General features: G+C 41.7%; 2 protein-coding genes across 7 annotated transcripts; one reads left to right on the forward strand and one right to left on the reverse strand.

Moving 5' to 3' along the window:
• Positions 1-813: 813 nt before the first annotated feature.
• fkbp7 (FKBP prolyl isomerase 7) lies at positions 814-7,447 on the forward strand. 2 transcript variants are annotated; one of them, XR_002252235.2, is made up of 5 exons: positions 814-3,701; positions 4,175-4,326; positions 6,212-6,271; positions 6,873-7,000; positions 7,146-7,447. XR_002252235.2 is itself a non-coding variant. In XM_020461549.2 (4 exons), the coding sequence occupies exons 1-4, from the start codon at positions 3,238-3,240 to the stop codon at positions 7,308-7,310; spliced, it is 909 nt and encodes a 302-aa protein (XP_020317138.2). In that variant the 5' UTR covers positions 814-3,237; the 3' UTR covers positions 7,311-7,447. The 2 variants fall into 2 exon arrangements, 1 of the variants encoding a protein (XP_020317138.2); XM_020461549.2 differs by lacking the exon at positions 6,212-6,271.
• On the reverse strand, positions 6,068-15,700 carry zgc:103759 (U8 snoRNA-decapping enzyme). 5 transcript variants are annotated; one of them, XM_031805425.1, is made up of 6 exons: positions 15,158-15,700; positions 14,921-15,060; positions 14,747-14,787; positions 14,404-14,644; positions 14,092-14,314; positions 6,068-6,518 (listed from the first exon to the last, which is right to left on the reverse strand). In XM_031805425.1, the coding sequence occupies exons 2-5, from the start codon at positions 15,050-15,052 to the stop codon at positions 14,105-14,107; spliced, it is 624 nt and encodes a 207-aa protein (XP_031661285.1). In that variant the 5' UTR covers positions 15,053-15,060; positions 15,158-15,700; the 3' UTR covers positions 6,068-6,518; positions 14,092-14,104. The 5 variants fall into 5 exon arrangements, with proteins under 5 accessions (XP_031661285.1, XP_031661283.1, XP_020317139.1 ...); XM_031805423.1 differs by having other exon boundaries at positions 6,068-6,521; positions 15,158-15,699; XM_020461550.2 differs by having other exon boundaries at positions 6,068-6,521; positions 14,413-14,644; positions 15,158-15,679.
• Between the last annotated feature and the right edge of the window lie 1,972 nt (positions 15,701-17,672).

Consider the following 17,672-nt stretch of genomic DNA (forward strand, 5'->3'; position numbering starts at 1 on the left):
CACTTCTTGATGTCGTATGGTGTGAGATACTGACAATGACAAACAAGGTGAACCAGCTCCTCCAATCCGCCTCAATGCAGTTGGATATCGCAGTGAATGTAATCTCAAATGCAAAGGCCCCCCTCACTACATACTGGGAAACTGGATACTCTGAGGCCCAGACAACAGCCAAAAGCATTTGTGAAGAAATTAATGTGGAGGCTGTTCTGAAAAAAAAGAGACTGAAATAGCAAGAGGCATTTCAGCAATGAGGCTCCTGATGAACCAGTGACTGATGCACTGGAAAACCTTGACGTCAACAGCTTCAACATTGTGGTCATCCATGGATGAGAGATTTGAAACACTCAACCAGGTGAAAACCAAATATGGAGTGCTGCTGAACTTCTCAGATGTCCAGTGAATCTTTAAAGGCTCACTGCATGGAAGCTGAAAACACTCTAACCTTCAGAGATGACTGTGACATCAGTGGAATGGATCTGGCACATGAGATTCTGAATTGACCTGATCTGCCATCAGATAAGATGACTGCCTTTGAGCTGCTTTCCTTTCTCTGTGAGAAAGACCTGGAGGAACTCTATCCTAACCTTTGGAGGGCCCTTAAGAATTGCAGTCACCCTACCAGTAACAGTAGCATCAGCAGAGAGGAGCTTTTCAAAATGAAAGTTCATCAAAAGCTACCTGAGGTCTTCCATGCCACAGGAACATTTGAGTGGTCCGGCCGTCATGAGCATAAATCATGACATAGGGAAACACATGTCCTATGATGACATCATTGATGATTTTGCCTCAAGAATGTGCAGAAAAGGGATGTTTTGATGGTAAGATTTTAATTCAACATTCAAATGCTTGCACATTTAGTAACATTTAAGATTCTATGGCAAAAGTGAATTTGTGTAAATGACTGCTTAACTAACTATGTGACATACTTTCTCAATTCCTTCCAGACAGTCCAGATTGACTGGTGCCCATGCTGATGCTGAACATGCCCAGGCTGTTGTCACACAGCTGTATAGGTTTTATTGGACTATTTTGAGACATATAGCTGCAGCCAGAGCCTATAGGCTTATGTTTACATTGTATAGACACAGCTAATTGTATAATATTGTGAGGACTGGACTAATTACCAGGCAGCAGAGCCAAAGCTCAGTGTTACATTTGATTATTTTCTACATTTGATATTTTCTACAATTTCTTATTTATGTTAATATTCACTTATCTTAAGATTCTATAGGAAATATTTAATTCAATAAATATGGATTGCTTATACCTCATTCTGTTCTGTATAGGTCGACTTATTCTTAAACCGACAGATGGAGAAAAACGTTTTAAAGGAGGGAGGATTGTAATGTGAGCACTGGAGTCTCAGGTGTGACTGTGTGGAAATGGCAAATGGTTTACATGGCTCACGGGTCAGGTAGGAGGGCCCCTTAGCAGAATTTTGCTTAGGACCCCAGGGAGGTCAGGACCGCCCGTCTCTGTTGGTACCTTAGTTGTTGTGCTTACTAACATGATAATTTACTGAACAGCTAAGGTAGCATATTGACATGCATATTGGTATTAAAAGACAACAATGTCGTCAACAACAAATATGTGTTTAAAATATCCAGAAAATCATTAGTTTGATAGCTAGCTGTCCAATTAAATATGCAAAAATATGATCGCTAAAGTGAGCCAGCTAGCCAGTCAGTGGCAATGACAGGTTGGTTGAAACTGATACAGCAACAACATGTGTTTCACTCTATCCCATAAAACATGACATATCTAACCAGGCATCAATTAGCCAACACAATTTAAAGTTTATTAGGACCTTAAATCAATAAGTTAGACACTCACCGGACAACTTTGGAGCTAGGTAGATTTTCAACAGATTTTTCTTCTCCCCTTGACTGGTAGTCAACTGTTACTGGTCTTGGAACTTGTGTGTTCACCAGAAACAACTTCTGTTAAACTCTTTGCCACTAGTAGCAATACATATTGTTGCCACAGGTTTACCACAGATTAAAATAGAATTTCGGGAGATTTGTTTGTCAGAAAAAAATCTCTGGCAAACTGTTTGCCACTAGCTGCAATGCATATTATTGTTGCCAAAGGTTTGCTGCAAATGTACCACTTCTGGCAACATTTTGTGGCACACGATGTAGTTTGTAGAAAATTTGCCACAAACTTGCGGGAAGTTTGCAACTACACATTCATTTTTGTAAGGGCAGAGAGAGGCTAGGCAGGCCTAGAGATATATAATCACTCATGTTGTCTCATGTGCAGAGGCTGTAAGACAGATTGGTGGAACTATTAGGTGGACTGATGGAGCTACCATGGCTGCTCCTGTAGTAAGTGGACCTACTGTCAGAACTGGTGCTTCTACTAGTCCTGACATGGTTTCGAGACCTGTTCAGAAATCTTGCTCCCATAAATGTGCTGCGTCAAAGGACACTTTATAGTAAAACACATTTACTTCATAGCTTTCATTGGAAAGGTTATCAACAGGACTCGGATTGTGGAAAGCATAAATGCCAGGTTAAAGATTTGTGTGGATATGATAAGAGAGTTATTAGGGGTAACAGATGTTACTGTCAACATGATTTTTGAAATGTTGAATAATCCTAAGGATGGAATGTCTCAGCATGATAGAGGGAACATTTGAAGAGGTTGGGAGGGTTTGGGGGATGGGGAGGGTAGTTAATAGGGATTTATTTGTTTAGTATTACAGAATAGAGTACCACAGTATGAGTCAAAATACCCATAAAACCTAGCAGTCAAACAGGGAAATGCTTCCAATCATTTTCCCAACATTCATTCTTTCCATAGGGGATTTTATAAACACTTAAAAATAAGGTCTTGTTTCATGTAGTCTTACCGTGGCATGATGTTTTGATGACCATGTAAATCTCTCTAGGACAAGGTGACTTTTTCAAAATATTCGTTCGCCTGTATTTACCCCCCCAAAATTAGACGCTAATTATCTGCTAATGTAACTATCATAAAGATCTACAAATGCCATGATGATCTGAATAAGACAGCTGAATCGACACAATACCTGTTAGCAAAGGTGTCAATTAAAGAAGAAGTGCAGGAGCTTGCACAGATTTGAGAGAGATTTACACTCTTATTATAATGTCACGCCAGGGTAAGCCTACACGAAATACAGTCCTTTTTTAAAGTTGTTCTAAAATCACCTATGGGAAAAATGAATGGTGTAAAAACGACTGGAACCATTTCTCTGTTTGACCGCTAGGTTTTATGGATATTATGACACAACTGTGGGGCTCTATTAGGCAAACCATGATTGATCGTACACTCCAAAACAGTAGGTGGCGGCATGCACGTAAATGTTTCTTTACGGACCGCCATTATACCATAGAAGAAGAAGAAGAAGAAGAAGAAGAAGAAGAAGATCGTCACTTGCATACCAGAAGTGACGTGTTTTGCGCTCCTAGCGAAACTTTGGTGCCACGCATACAGTTTGTTGACATGATGATGATGATGATGATGATGCCGAAATCTCTTGTGCTTAACTTATTTTTATGTCTACAGATTTATAATGTCATTGTTGATGTTACAGTTGCAGTTGCGTCAATCGATGATGTGAAGATAGAGGTGTTATTCACGCCAGAGGACTGCTCAAAAAAGAGCAAAAAGGGAGACCTAATGAATGCACACTACGATGGGTATCTTGCTAAAGACGGTTCTCAGTTCTACTGTAGGTAAGTGTCCCAGATTTACATATACAATGGCATCAACAATGTAAAACTTTTGTTAAAAGAAATGGATTTGCACACCGATTTTGGTCGTAAACTATTTGATAAAACAATTTGTAATACTTTTCTACTGACCAGATCCATCAATGAAAACAGACATGAGCTGGTAAATGCATAATTATTCTATCAAAAGCTTGTAGACAGATCCAGTGACAGTGTAAAGCCACAATCCTGGATTTTTAGACAAAAAGACAACCCATCCACTTTGGTATAGCTGAGGGATGGCCCTGACACGTGAACCTCTCAAATTAAGCAGATAAGCTCATGGCTCATTAAAAGTGATGTGCCTATGTGCCTATTATTTCAGGACAATACCATGGTAAGACAGTGACACACTCAATACTGTGTTATGTAGACCTATGTGTACCATGAGTTGAGTGCACCTAATGCATCTATCCATTTTCCTTTTTGTGTTTCAGCCGCTCAGACAAAGCTGGACATCCTCAGTGGTTTGTGTTGGGAGTCGGACAAATCATCAAGGGCCTGGACATGGCATTGAATGACATGTGTGCTGGGGAGAAACGCAAAGTCACTGTTCCACCTGAGCTAGCCTTTGGAGAAAAAGGAAAAGGTAAGATGGGGGGTAGAATAATCATATGTGCAATATTTGAGCCATTAATGTGAGGCTTAAAGAGGCCATACAGAACCTTTGCCTCTTGAGCCGAAAGCAGTCCCCACACACAGGTATACATACAGGTATATATATGAAACCACAAATGCATATATGAAACCACACAAATCCATATATACAGTGGGGAGAACAAGTATTTGATACACTGCCCATTTTGCAGGTTTTCCCTACTTACAAAGCATGTAGAGGTCTGTAATTTATAGGTACACTTCAACTGTGAGAGACGGAATCTAAAACAAAAATCCAGAAAATCACATTGTATGATTTTTAAGTAATTATTTTGCATTTTATTGCATGACAAGTATTTGATCACCTACCAACCAGTAAGTAAGCTCCCACAGACCTGTTAGTTTTTCTTTAAGAAGCCCTCCTGTTCTCTACTCATTACCTGTATTAACTGCACCTGTTTGAACTTGTTACCTGTATAAAAGACACCTGTCCACACACTCAAACCTCTCCACAATGGCCAAGACCAGAGAGCTGTGTAAGGACATCAGGGATAAAATTGTAGACCTGCACAAGGCTGGGATGGGCTACAGGACAATAGGCAAGCAGCTTGGTGAGAAGGCTACAACTGTTGGCGCAATTATTAGAAAATGGAAGTTCAAGTTCAAGATGACGGTCAATCACCCTCGGTCTGGGGCTCCATGCAAGATCTCATCTTGTGGGGCATCAATGATCATGAGGAAGGTGAGGGATCAGGCCAGAACTACTTGGCAGGACCTGGTCAGTGACGTGAAGAGAGCTGGGACCACAGTCTCAAAGAAAACCATTAGTAACACACTACGTCGTCATGGATTAAAATCCTGCAGAGCACGCAAGGTCCCCCTGCTCAAGCCAGCGCATGTCCAGGCCAGTCTGAAGTTTGCCAATGACCATCTGGATGATCCAGAGGAGGAATGGGAGAAGGTAATGTGGTCTGATGAGACAAAAATAGCTTTTTGGTATAAACTCTACTCGCCGCATTTGGAGGAAGAAGGATGAGTACACCCCAAGAACACCATCCCAACTGTGAAGCATGGAGGTGGAAACATCATTCTTTTGGGTTGCTTTTCTGCAAAGGGGACAGGACGACTGCACCGCATTGAGGGGGAGAGCATTGAAGATGGGTCGTGGCTGTGTCTTCCAGCATGACAACGACCCGAAACACACAGCCAGGGCAAGTAAGGAGTGGCTCTGTAAGAAGCATCTCAAGGTCCTAGAGTGGCCTAGCCAGTCTCCAGACCTGAACCCAATAGGAAATCTTTGGAGGGAGCTGAAAGTCCGTATTGCCCAGCGACAGCCCTGAAACCTGAAGGATCTGGAGAAGGTCTGTATGGAGGAGTGGGCCAAAATCCCTGCTGCAGTGTGTGCAAACCTGGTTAAGAACTACAGGAAACGTATGATCTCTGTAATTGCAAACAAAGGTTTCTGTACCAAATATTAAGTTCTGCTTTTCTGATGTATCAAATACTTATGTTATGCAATAAAATGCTAATTCATTACTTAAAAATCATACAATGTGATTTTCTGGATTTTTGTTTTAGATTCCATCTCTCACAGTTGAAGTGTACCTATGATAAAAATTACAGACCTCTAAATGCTTTGTAAGTAGGAAACACTGCTGATTTTGCAGGTTATCAAATACTTGTTCTCCCCACTGTATATACATACATACATGAAACCACACAAATCCATGTGATAAGAAATGTAATAATATATCATATTAAAGCCAACATTTTACATCAACTTCACAACTTTAATACAATTTCAAGGGACAATCATTCAATCTTCTTGAACTAACACCTATTTCTTCATTTTTGCTTATGGTGTGTTATTTCCACAGCAGTTTCTTTGAAGGATTTCCTCCCCTGACAGTGTACACCGCACTGCTTCCTCTTGGCATGTAAGCATGTTGGGCATCTGGTGCATTCACAGCATACAGCTGATACTCAGACAGCAGCTTTGCATGCATGTTTCAAGTCTTGAACAGTGTTGGCTTGGGATGGGATTAGGATTACAACTGGTCCACTCTTTATTGTATAATTGTCCTTGTAGAGGGAGTAGCTACCATGAATGCATGCCGTGTGTTGAAGTATTTAGCATGTTTCTTTGTATGGCAATGGCATGAACTGTTATATTAACATCTATGACTGCTGGAAAGGAGAAAGAAATTAATTCATTACTATAGCGAATAAACTAGAAATGTCGAATTGGAAAGGAAGTTATTCCGTCTGAAAACATTGTCATTACAGTATTAAATGTTTGCAGTTGTGTTTCTGTGTGAGTCAGTCCAAAGAGTGTTGCCATTGTGTTTGGATGTCACTATTTTGTTTTCACTTATATTGGTGTAATGTATTTAAAATGAAATCAAATATTGTTTGTCACATGCTCCGAATACAACAGATGTAGACCTTACAGTGAAATGCTTACTTACAAGCCCTAACCAACAATGCAGTTAAAATAAAGAATAAGAAATAAAACTAACAATTGGTCTGGTTTACTAGGTCCTGTCCCACCCAATGCTACATTGATCTTCGATGTGGAGCTCTACTCTGTGTCCAAAGGGCCACGCAGCCTGGAGTCCTTCAGAGATATAGACCTGGATGACGACAAGGTTCTCACTAGGGATGAGGTATGCTAGTTCACCTATATTCACAAGTCTGAGCAAAGAAACTGAAGACAGCCTTCTGGACAATGTTAGTCTGGGGTGATCATGCATCATGTCTTCAATTAAATTGTTCAGAGGAGGACTAACCCATGTTTTGTTTGTTTTGTAGATGACATTCTACTTCAAGGTGGAGTATGAGAGAGATGGTAGTAAACCTCGTGAAGACTCCTTCTATGAGAGAATGGTGAATGATGTGTTCCAGAAGAGTGACCACGATAGAGATGGATTGATAACGGTGAAGGAATACAATATCTATGAACATGATGAGCTCTAGGACCCACCAAAGGCTGCACTGACTTACAGTATGAGGGTACATTTGTTATTGTTTTTTAACACACTACAAACATCAGTGGATATTCCACAAATGCTGATTTGGCTGCAGAGTTTGACTAATAAAACCACTAAATTGTACAATTGTCTTTTTTTTTTTCATTTCTTTTTTTCATTCAAGCGCTAACACACACAAGCGATCCCAGCCCCTCGCCCTTGCTTTACGACTCCGTTTTGACCACCAAGATGAGGCGTAGTCAAATTCAGCTTGGAGAAGGATCTCTCCACTGTTGCTGTGCACAATGGCAGTGTTGCAGATCTGCAGCATTTCAGAGTATTGAGACTCACTGCTGTTGTCTTTCAAAGTGTGGAGGAATTTAATGTAAACCTTTGCTCAGTACTCCTCCACTGCTGGCTCTAGTGCACCGTGTTAATACCAAACAGCACTTTTCTCTGCCTTTCTTGACCAAGGCCCGGTCTCCCGATAGTGATTGAAGTTAGGCTTATGAGTGTTTATTTTTTAAATGTATTTAACCTTTTTAACTTGGCAAGTCCGTTATTAAGAACTTTCTTATTTACAATGACGGCCTACTCCAGCCAAACCCGGACGACGATGGGCCAATTGTGCCCTTAGGGACTCCCAATCACGGCCGGATGTGATGCAGCCTGGATTCAAACCAGGTCCTGCAGTGATGCCTCTTGCACTGGCCAACGATGCATCTTTCCTACAACGTTCGCTCAGGCATGTCTGGATAATGATAGGCTTGAAAGAAAGGCAATGCTGCTCTTGGATCAGATTTCTCCATTCAAATCTTACCTTTAATATTCGGATTATTCCTCAATACCGACAATGGATAAGCTCCTAGAAAGATATCACCTATGGCTGCAAATATTGAGGTGGCTAATTCTAATGCTTACTCTATAATGCACTAAATCAAAATTTGGCAAATCATTGCGCACATTAGGCTACACATCATGAACTATATTGAGACAAATTACAGACATTAACCTACAAGTAGCAAAATAGAACTCCATTGATTGAACATGAAATGTATTTCAATATGATTGAAATACACCTATAGCCTGTATTTATATTTTAATGCAGTCATCCTGGTATTCATTTGAAGCATCTTCTTATACAGTGTACAAAACATAAAGCACACCTGCTCTTTCCATGACACAAGACTGACCAGGTGAAAGCTATGGTCATTTGTTAAATACACTTCAACCAGTGTAGGTGAAGGGGAGGAGACAGGTTAAAGGATTTTTTTGGCCTTGAGACATTGTTTACAGTGCCTTGTAAAAGTATATATCCCCCTTGGTGTTTTCCCTATTTTGTTGCGTTACAACAAAATACAATTTCAATAGATTTTTATTTGGATTTCATGTAATGGACAAACACAAAATAGTCCAAATTGGTGAAGTGAAAAAAAATTAAAATGGAAAGTGGTGCGTGCATATGTATTCACCCCCTTTTCCATGAAGCCCCTAAATAAGTTCTGGTGCAACCAATTACCTTCAGAAGTCACATAATTAGTTAAATAAAGTCCACCTGTGTGCAATCTAAGTGTCAAATGATCTCAGTATACAGTGCCTTGCGAAAGTATTCGGCCCCCTTGAACTTTGCGACATTTTGCCACATTTCAGGCTTCAAACATAAAGATATAAAACTGTATTTTTTTGTGAAGAATCAACAACAAGTGGGACACAATCATGAAGTGGAATGACATTTATTGGATATTTCAAACTTTTTTAACAAATCAAAAACTGAAAAATTGGGCGTGCAAAATTATTCAGCCCCCTTAAGTTAATACTTTGTAGCGCCACCTTTTGCTGCGATTTCAGCTGTAAGTCGCTTGGGGTATGTCTCTATCAGTTTTGCACATCGAGAGACTGAAAATTTTTCCCATTCCTCCTTGCAAAACAGCTCGATCTCAATGAGGTTGGATGGAGAGCATTTGTGAACAGCAGTTTTCAGTTCTTTCCACAGATTCTCGATTGGATTCAGGTCTGGACTTTGACTTGGCCATTCTAACACCTGGATATGTTTACTTTTGAACCATTCCATTGTAGATTTTGCTTTATGTTTTGGATCATTGTCTTGTTGGAAGACAAATCTCCGTCCCAGTCTCAGGTCTTTTGCAGACTCCATCATTCTTCCAGAATAGTCCTGTATTTGGCTCCATCCATCTTCCCATCAATTTTAACCATCTTCCCTGTCCCTGCTGAAGAAAAGCAGGCCCAAACATGATGCTGCCACCACCATGTTTGACAGTGGGGATGGTGTGTTCAGGGTGATGAGCTGTGTTGCTTTTACGCCAAACATAACGTTTTGCATTGTTGCCAAAAAGTTCAATTTTGGTTTCATCTGACCAGAGCACCTTCTTCCACATGTTTGGTGTGTCTTCCAGGTGGCGTGTGGCAAACTTTAAACGACACTTTTTATGGATATCTTTAAGAAATGGCTTTCTTCTTGTCACTCTTCCATAAAGGCCAGATTTGTGCAATATACGACTGATTGTTGTCCTATGGACAGAGTCTCCCACCTCAGCTGTAGATCTCTGCAGTTCATCCAGAGTGATCATGGGCCTCTTGGCTGCATCTCTGATCAGTCTTCTCCTTGTATGAGCTGAAAGTTTAGAGGGACGGCCAGGTCTTGGTAGATTTGCAGTGGTCTGATACTCCTTCCATTTCAATATTATCGCTTGCACAGTGCTCCTTGGGATGTTTAAAGCTTGGGAAATCTTTTTGTATCCAAATCCGGCTTTAAACTTCTTCACAACAGTATCTCGGACCTGCCTGGTGTGTTCCTTGTTCTTCATGATGCTCTCTGCGCTTTTAACGGACCTCTGAGACTATCACAGTGCAGGTGCATTTATACGGAGACTTGATTACACACAGGTGGATTGTATTTATCATCATTAGTCATTTAGGTCAACATTGGATCATTCAGAGATCCTCACTGAACTTCTGGAGAGAGTTTGCTGCACTGAAAGTAAAGGAGCCGAATAATTTTGCACGGCCAATTTTAACATTTTTGATTTGTTAAAAAAGTTTGAAATATCCAATAAATGTCATTCCACTTCATGATTGTGTCCCACTTGTTGTTGATTCTTCACAAAAAAATACAGTTTTATATCTTTATGTTTGAAGCCTGAAATGTGGCAAAAGTTCGCAAAGTTCAAGGGGGCCGAATACTTTCGCAAGGCACTGTATATACTATACACCTGTTCTGAAAGGCCCCAGAGTCTGCAACACCACTAAGCACCATTAAGACCAAGGAGCTCTCCAAACAGGTCAAGGAGAAAGTTGCTGAGAAGTGCAGATCAAGGTTGGGTTATAAAAAAATATCAGAAACTTTGAACATCCCACGGAGAACCATTAAATCCATTATTAAAAAATGGAAAGAATATGGCACCACAACAAACCTGCCAAGAGAGGACCGCCCACCAAAATTCATGGACCAGGCAAGGAGGGCATTAATCAGAGAGGCAACAAAGAGACCAAAGATAACCCTGAAGGAGCTGCAAAGCTCCACAGCGGAGATTTGAGTATCTGTCCATAGGACCACTTTAAGCCGTACACTCCACAGAGCTGGGCTTTACGGAAGAGACGCCAGAAAAAAGCCATTGCTTAAAGAAAAAAAAATAAGGAAACACATTTGGTTTTCGCCAAAAGGCATGTGAGACTCCCCAAACGTATGGAAGAAAGTTCTCTGGTCAGATGTGACTAAAATGTAGCTTTTTGGCCATCAAGGAAAACGCTATGTCTGGCGAAAACCCAACACCTCATCACCCGAGAGCACCATCCCCACAGTGAAGTATGGTGGTGGCAGTGTCATGCAGTGGTGATGTTTTTCCATCGGCAGGGACTGGGAAACTGGTCAGAATTGAAGGATGGCGCTATATACAGGGAAATTCTTGAGGGAAACCTGTTTCAGTCTTCCAGAGATTTGAGACTGGGTCGGTGGTTCACCTTCCAGCAGGTCAATGACCCTAAGGATACTGCTAAAGCAACAGTCTACTGGTTTAAGGGGAAACATTTAAAAGTCTTGGAATGGCTTAGCCAAAGCCCATACCTTAATCCAATTGAGAATCTGTGGTATGACTTAAAGATTGCTGTACACCAGCGGAACCCATCCAACTTGAAGGAGCTGGAGCAGTTTGCCTTGAAGAATGTGCAAAAATCCCACTGGCTAGATGTGCCAAGCTTATAGAGACACACCCCAAGAGACTTGCAGCAGTAATGGCTGCAAAAGGTGTCTCCCCAAAGTATTAACTTTACTTTGTTAAGTTTTTTTTGTGTGTGTGTGTTATTTGTTTGTTTCACCAAAAATATTTTGCATCTTCAAAGTGGTTGTGTAAATCAAATGATACAAATCCCCCAAAAATAGGAAAAATGCCAAGGGGGTGAATACTTTCGCAAGCCACTGTATGTGTGCCATTCAAAGGTTGAATGGGCAAGACAAAGGATTTAAGTGCCTTTGAACGGGGTATGGTAGTAGGTGCAAGGTGCACCGGTTTGTGTCAAGAACTGCAATGTTGCTGGGTTTTTAATGCTCAACAATTTTCCGTGTGTATCAAGAATGGTCCCACCACATAAAGGACATCCAATCAACTTGACACAACTGTGGGGAGCATTGGAGTCAACATGGGCCAGCCTCCCTCTGGAACACTTTAGACACCTTGTAGAGTCCTTCCCCCTTACAATTTGAAGCTGTTCTGAGGGCAACTCAATATTTGGAAGGTGTTCCTAATGTTTGGTATACTCTGTACATTGCTTGTTTGTATCAATTGCAAAGACATTGGCAACTTTATTTGAAGTCAACTTTTTTCTGAAGTTATCGGCAGTCACAGAGGTGGATAAACCATGTGATTCGATGTTTAGCCAAGATCTATTGAAAAAAGGGACACAGAAGGGTAAACAACCTCTAATGACCCACTTAGCTGTTCTACGAGTAGTCTTAGGCAGGCGTTAAATTACGAGTGTTTAGAAGTGCAATGTAAATAACTATGGATTTGGGGAAACAGCTCGGAGATTTAACAATGCTCCTATGAAGGTTCTAACGATGAATTTACTAGTCTTAAAATGCTTTTGGGAAACCAGGCCCAGGAGTTACCTTGTTCTGTCTGCCATCTAGTGGCTAATTGTGTACATTACATTATTTAACATGGAGGCTACAGATTGAAGTCGGAGGTTTACATACACTTAGGTCATAAAAACTCATTTTTCAACCACTCCACAAATGTCTTGTTAACAAACTTTAGTTTTGGCAAGTTGGTTAGGACATCTACTTTGTGCATGACAAGTAATTTTTCGAACAATTGTTTACAGACAATTGACAGATTATTTCACATATAACTCACTGTATCAATTCCAGTGGGTCAGAAGTTTACATACACTAAAGTTGACTGTGCCTTTAAATAGCTTGGCTTTAGAAGCGTCTGATAGAATAATTGCCATCATTTGAGTCAATTGGAGGTGTACCTGTGGATGTATTTCAAGGCCTACCTTCAAATTCAGTGCCTCTTTGCTTGACATAAATCAGCCAAGACCTCAGAAAAAAAATTGTACACCTGCACAAGTCTGGTTTATCCTTGGGAGCAATTTCCAAATGCCTGAAGGTACCACGTTCAGTTAGTACGCAAGTATAAACACCATGGGACCACGCAGCCGTCCTGAGCGAGATGAACATACTTTGGTGTGAAAAGTGCAAATCAATCCCAGAACAACAGCAAAAGACCTTGTGAAGATGCTGGAGGAAACAGGTACAAAAGTATCTATGTCCACAGTAAAACGAGTCCTATATCGACATAACCTGAAAGGCCTCAGCAAGGAAGAAGCCACTGCTCCAGAACCACCAGACTACGGTTTGCAACTGCACATGGGGACAAAGATCATACTTTTTGGAGAAATGTCCTCTGGTCTGATGAAACAAAAATAGAACTGTTTGGCAATAATGACCTTCATTATGTTTGGAGGAAAAAGGGGAGGCTTGCAAGCCGAAGAACACCTTCCCAACAGTGAAGCACGGGGTGGCAGCATCATGTTGTGGGGGTGCTTTGCTGCAGGAGGTACTGGTGCACTTTACAAAATAGAGGTAGGAAAATTATGTAGATATATTGAAGCAACATCTCAAGACATCAGTCAGGAAATTAAAGCTTGGTCACAAATGGGTCTTCCAAATGCACAATGACCCCAAGCATACCTCCAAAGTTGTGGCAAAATGGCTGAAGGACAACAAAGTCAAGGTATTGGAGTGGCCATCACAAAGCCCTGATCTCAATCCCATGGAAAATGTGTGATGCAGAACTGAAAAAGTGTGTGCGAGCAAGGAGGCCTACAAACCTGACCCAGCTACACCAGCTCTGTCAGGAGGAATGGGCCAAAATACACCCAACTTATTGTGGGAAGCTTGTGGAAGGCTACCCAAAACATTTTACCCAAGTTAAACTATTTAAAGGCAATGCTACCAAATACTAATTGAGTGTATGTAAACGTCTGACCCACTGAGAATGTGATGAAATAAATAAAAGCTGAAATAAATAATTCTCTACCATTTCACATTCTTAAAATAAAGTGGTGATCCTAACTGACCAGAGACAGGGAATTTTTACTATGATTAAATGTCAGGAATTGTGAAAAACTGAGTTTAAATGTATTTGGCTAAGGTGTATGTAAACATCCGACTTCAACTGTATACAGAGTAAGTTATACAATTTTATAATACAGAACTGTGTGTAACATACTAACAGGAAAAAGTAATATTGAATGTAATTTCTTACATTGTGTGTGTGATTAGGCTGCCCCTCCCCAAGGTTGTTTTCTCCTCTGCTCTGCGTGTGTGAGTGCTGTCTGTAGCTCCTCGGGTGTCACCAGGCCAAAGCGCACTAGAGCGTCCTCCAGCTGAGAGCGAGAGTTCCCAATAAAGGAGTGGGACAAGAATGAGGGAAGCCCTCCTTCTCCTCCCTTTAGTGTGTAGAGAGGAACTCGGACCATCCCCATCACCTGGAAGAGAGGAGGAGGGGTTGAGAAGGTAGCGGGGAGATAGGATGCGAGGAATGCCGGAAAGTCAAATGAACATATACTGTACACACAATTGCTACCTCATGGCCATGGTCTGTTGCTGTGCTAGCAGCTGCCTTTTCGACCTCCCTGATCTCTTTCTCTTCCATTCTCCGGGCATAGAAGTGAGTAATGAGGTGAGAGGAAGAGGAGGAAGGGTTGTGGCAGGAAGACACATGATCCTCCAAGGTGACTGACAGTGAGAAGCCCAGCTCCTCCCACAGTTCCCTGCTCAGGCCCTCCTCTAGGGATTCTTCTGACGGGTCAACGAGACTGAGGTCAAAGGTCAGATGTCAGAGCACATATACAGTATTCTGTATCCCAATCCATCCTTCCACCAGTCTAGAGTAATATTCTCTGTATGACATCACTCACCCGCCAGGGAAACCCAACAGACCATCGAAACGCATCTGCATCTGTGGAGAGAGATAAATGCAGTAACTAACACTAGTCTCTCATGACAGCTGGCCACCGACCAGTGTGCCCAGGAGATTTGGTTCTGAGTGTGGAGATCACTAACACGTGCACGCACACACCCTGCTCTCTCACCAATACGATGTGTCTGATAGGGATTTCTTCGAACAGCTGAGCTTCTGTGTCTGCATAGAGCAATATGTGACACGCATGTCTGCACCCCACACACGCCAACGCCTCTTCTCTAGACAGCTGTCCACTGGCCATGCTGCCGCCTGTACACAGACACATATACATTAACGCTCCCTCTGTACAGCTGTCCACTGGCCATGCTGCTGCCTATACATACACACAAGCACACACTGTACACACCACCAAACTCTGCTACTCCAATTTATAGATCTGTTCCACCTTCATCTGTCCCTCTTTTCAAGTCTCGGAGATTCTATCATATCTTGTATTGTAAATACATACAGCTACTGTAAAAGTGTGGCTGACCGAGCTGTGCAGTGTGGACCACCACAGCCAGCTGCAACTCCTTTCTGTTTACAACCAGAAGCAGGAAGCTTCTGCCTCGTTAGGAAATGGGTTAGCTGAAATCAGGATAAGGCTTATATCGCCACCTGGAGGGCTGGAGTTTAGCTCCCACTTAGAGCATTTGACCAGTGGCATCTGCTTGTACAGTAGAGCAGAGGGTTCTCAAACCTTTTGCGGTTTGGGACCCCCAGGAACCCCTTTTGTGATAGCAAATGAATCGGGAATCGGAGACCCCTTCATAATCAGAACACAACTCGAGTTAAATACAAATAGCATACAAGGAGTTTTACTATGACTTTGGCAGTGCAGGGCTAGACAAACCAAGTCTCTGGCCTGGGAAGGCCCATCCCTTGGCATCGAGAGAACAAATCTCTTTTCAAGCTAATTTCCTTCAATTCGACACATTTTACCATGAGGCCGAGATAACTTATATCAATATCCCCATCAATAATACTTATATCAATATCCCTGTGAGCCTCCAAGGCCCATGTTGCCAGATTAAGAACATAACTTGTAGATTAATAATATTACCAGTGTCCAAGCCTAACTTTTTTTTCGGTCATTGGCCCATTTGGCCAAGGGCAAAAAATCTACTGGTGTAATTTTCACCTGTAATAAAATTATAGTAAAAGATGACAGTTGCGAGAGCAAATCTTTTTTGGTGAGAGAGGTGAAATCCATGTGGGGATGAAGTGTATTTGTGAGAGTACAGTATCTCTGCAAAACAAAACAAAAATCTCTGCTCTCAAATTAATATTGAACATTTTTCAGTCAAGAACCTATCTAATCAACTAGTATTTCAATATTCTGTTATTAAATCAGGCTATTGATTAGGCATGCTAGGTTAGTGTCAGCTAGCAGCTAGCTAATTAATATTTAACCACGTATAAAAGTTACCCGCATGTTTGATTTAACCAAGAGCATTGTAGCTAGCTAGCTAAGTTATCAAGGGGTTAGTATGGAATGAGGACTTGACAGACCAGCATGACTGGGAGGGAGTGGCAGAGGATGGAGAGGCAGGAGGAGAACAGACACGGAAGGTCCTCACTGGGGAAGAGGTCCTTGATTGAGATGGGTTGAGGGGGAGCCAAGAGTGATCAAACTCCAAACTAAATAGCCAATAGTGTAAACCACTAACTGCACACTTTGAGATAGTCTATTTGAAATACACATTTGATTACTTTTACTCTGGCAGTTTTTGTGCAGTTCCAATAGAAAAGAATGACCTCTCTCTCTCCATCTTCTCTTTCTCCATCCCTCTCCCCATGCAGGCCCAGTGTCACTATGTGGAGGGGAAGTTGGTCTTTGCCTAGCTGACAGAGATTGGATACAGGAGTACACTCTGTTCCAAGTACCTTAGCTCTCCTCTATGCACAGCACTCTGGGGACTTCCTGCAGGTAACCATGACTTCTTTCGCTCACCGACCGTAACTTAATCATTAGTGGTACTGAAACTTCTTCGAATTGATTTTACGTTGCATGGAGGCATTGTCATTAAGACAGTTGTCATTTAGAGAGGATGACATGTTATTGACTTTGACCAACTTCTGTCTATTCAGTTAGAAGGATGGTTCTATACTGAATGTGTACAAGTAGGTTAGGTAAGGGATTAAGTGAAAACCTATAGTAGGATAGCTCTCCACAATGAGGGGGGGGGCATGAAATGATAGCAAGCTGTTCAGTAATGAGCCATACTAACTCACTGACTGACTGATGAGTGGTGTGGATAGGTACAACTCGCCTCAGTCCCACTTAGTATGTTATCACTTATTTGGATAAATGATTATACAGCAGCCTCTTGATACAGCAGCAGTCTTATCATGGACTGTTACCTTGGACACTAATACGTTAAAACTTTTCAACTCCAATTGATTCTCTGTGACATTTCCTAACATTTTCTATTTTCACTCTCTCTCACTGCAGTTGTTCTCAGGAGACAGCTCAGTGTGTGTGTGTAGAAAACATATGGCTGACAAGGTGGAGTCGGGCTTCTGACATAACTTTCTTGGAAGGCTTTTGGGGTCATGGGGTGTTCCCTAACTCATCTTACACAACTCAGCACAGTATCCCTCCACCTTCCTCAGTGGAGTCCTGACCAGGGGTATCAAACTCCAATGTCTATGTACCTGTTGTGTTGGCGTAGTTACCAGACCAGTGGGGGGAGGTGTTGATGGCAGTGATGCGTCCCAGTGTGGTCTCAGCAAACAGGCGCTGTGCCAACACCGTGCCTGATGATGACAACCAGATTCCTCCACCCTGAATCATAGTAAACACACACCTAGTCTATCTCTCTGTGTATGTTTGTTGCGTGTGAGAGAGTGAGTAATGGGTCTTTATATGCAAGTGTGCG

The sequence above is a fragment of the Oncorhynchus kisutch genome, linkage group LG26 (genome assembly GCF_002021735.2).
Source record: "Oncorhynchus kisutch isolate 150728-3 linkage group LG26, Okis_V2, whole genome shotgun sequence".
Classification (NCBI taxonomy): domain Eukaryota; kingdom Metazoa; phylum Chordata; class Actinopteri; order Salmoniformes; family Salmonidae; genus Oncorhynchus; species Oncorhynchus kisutch.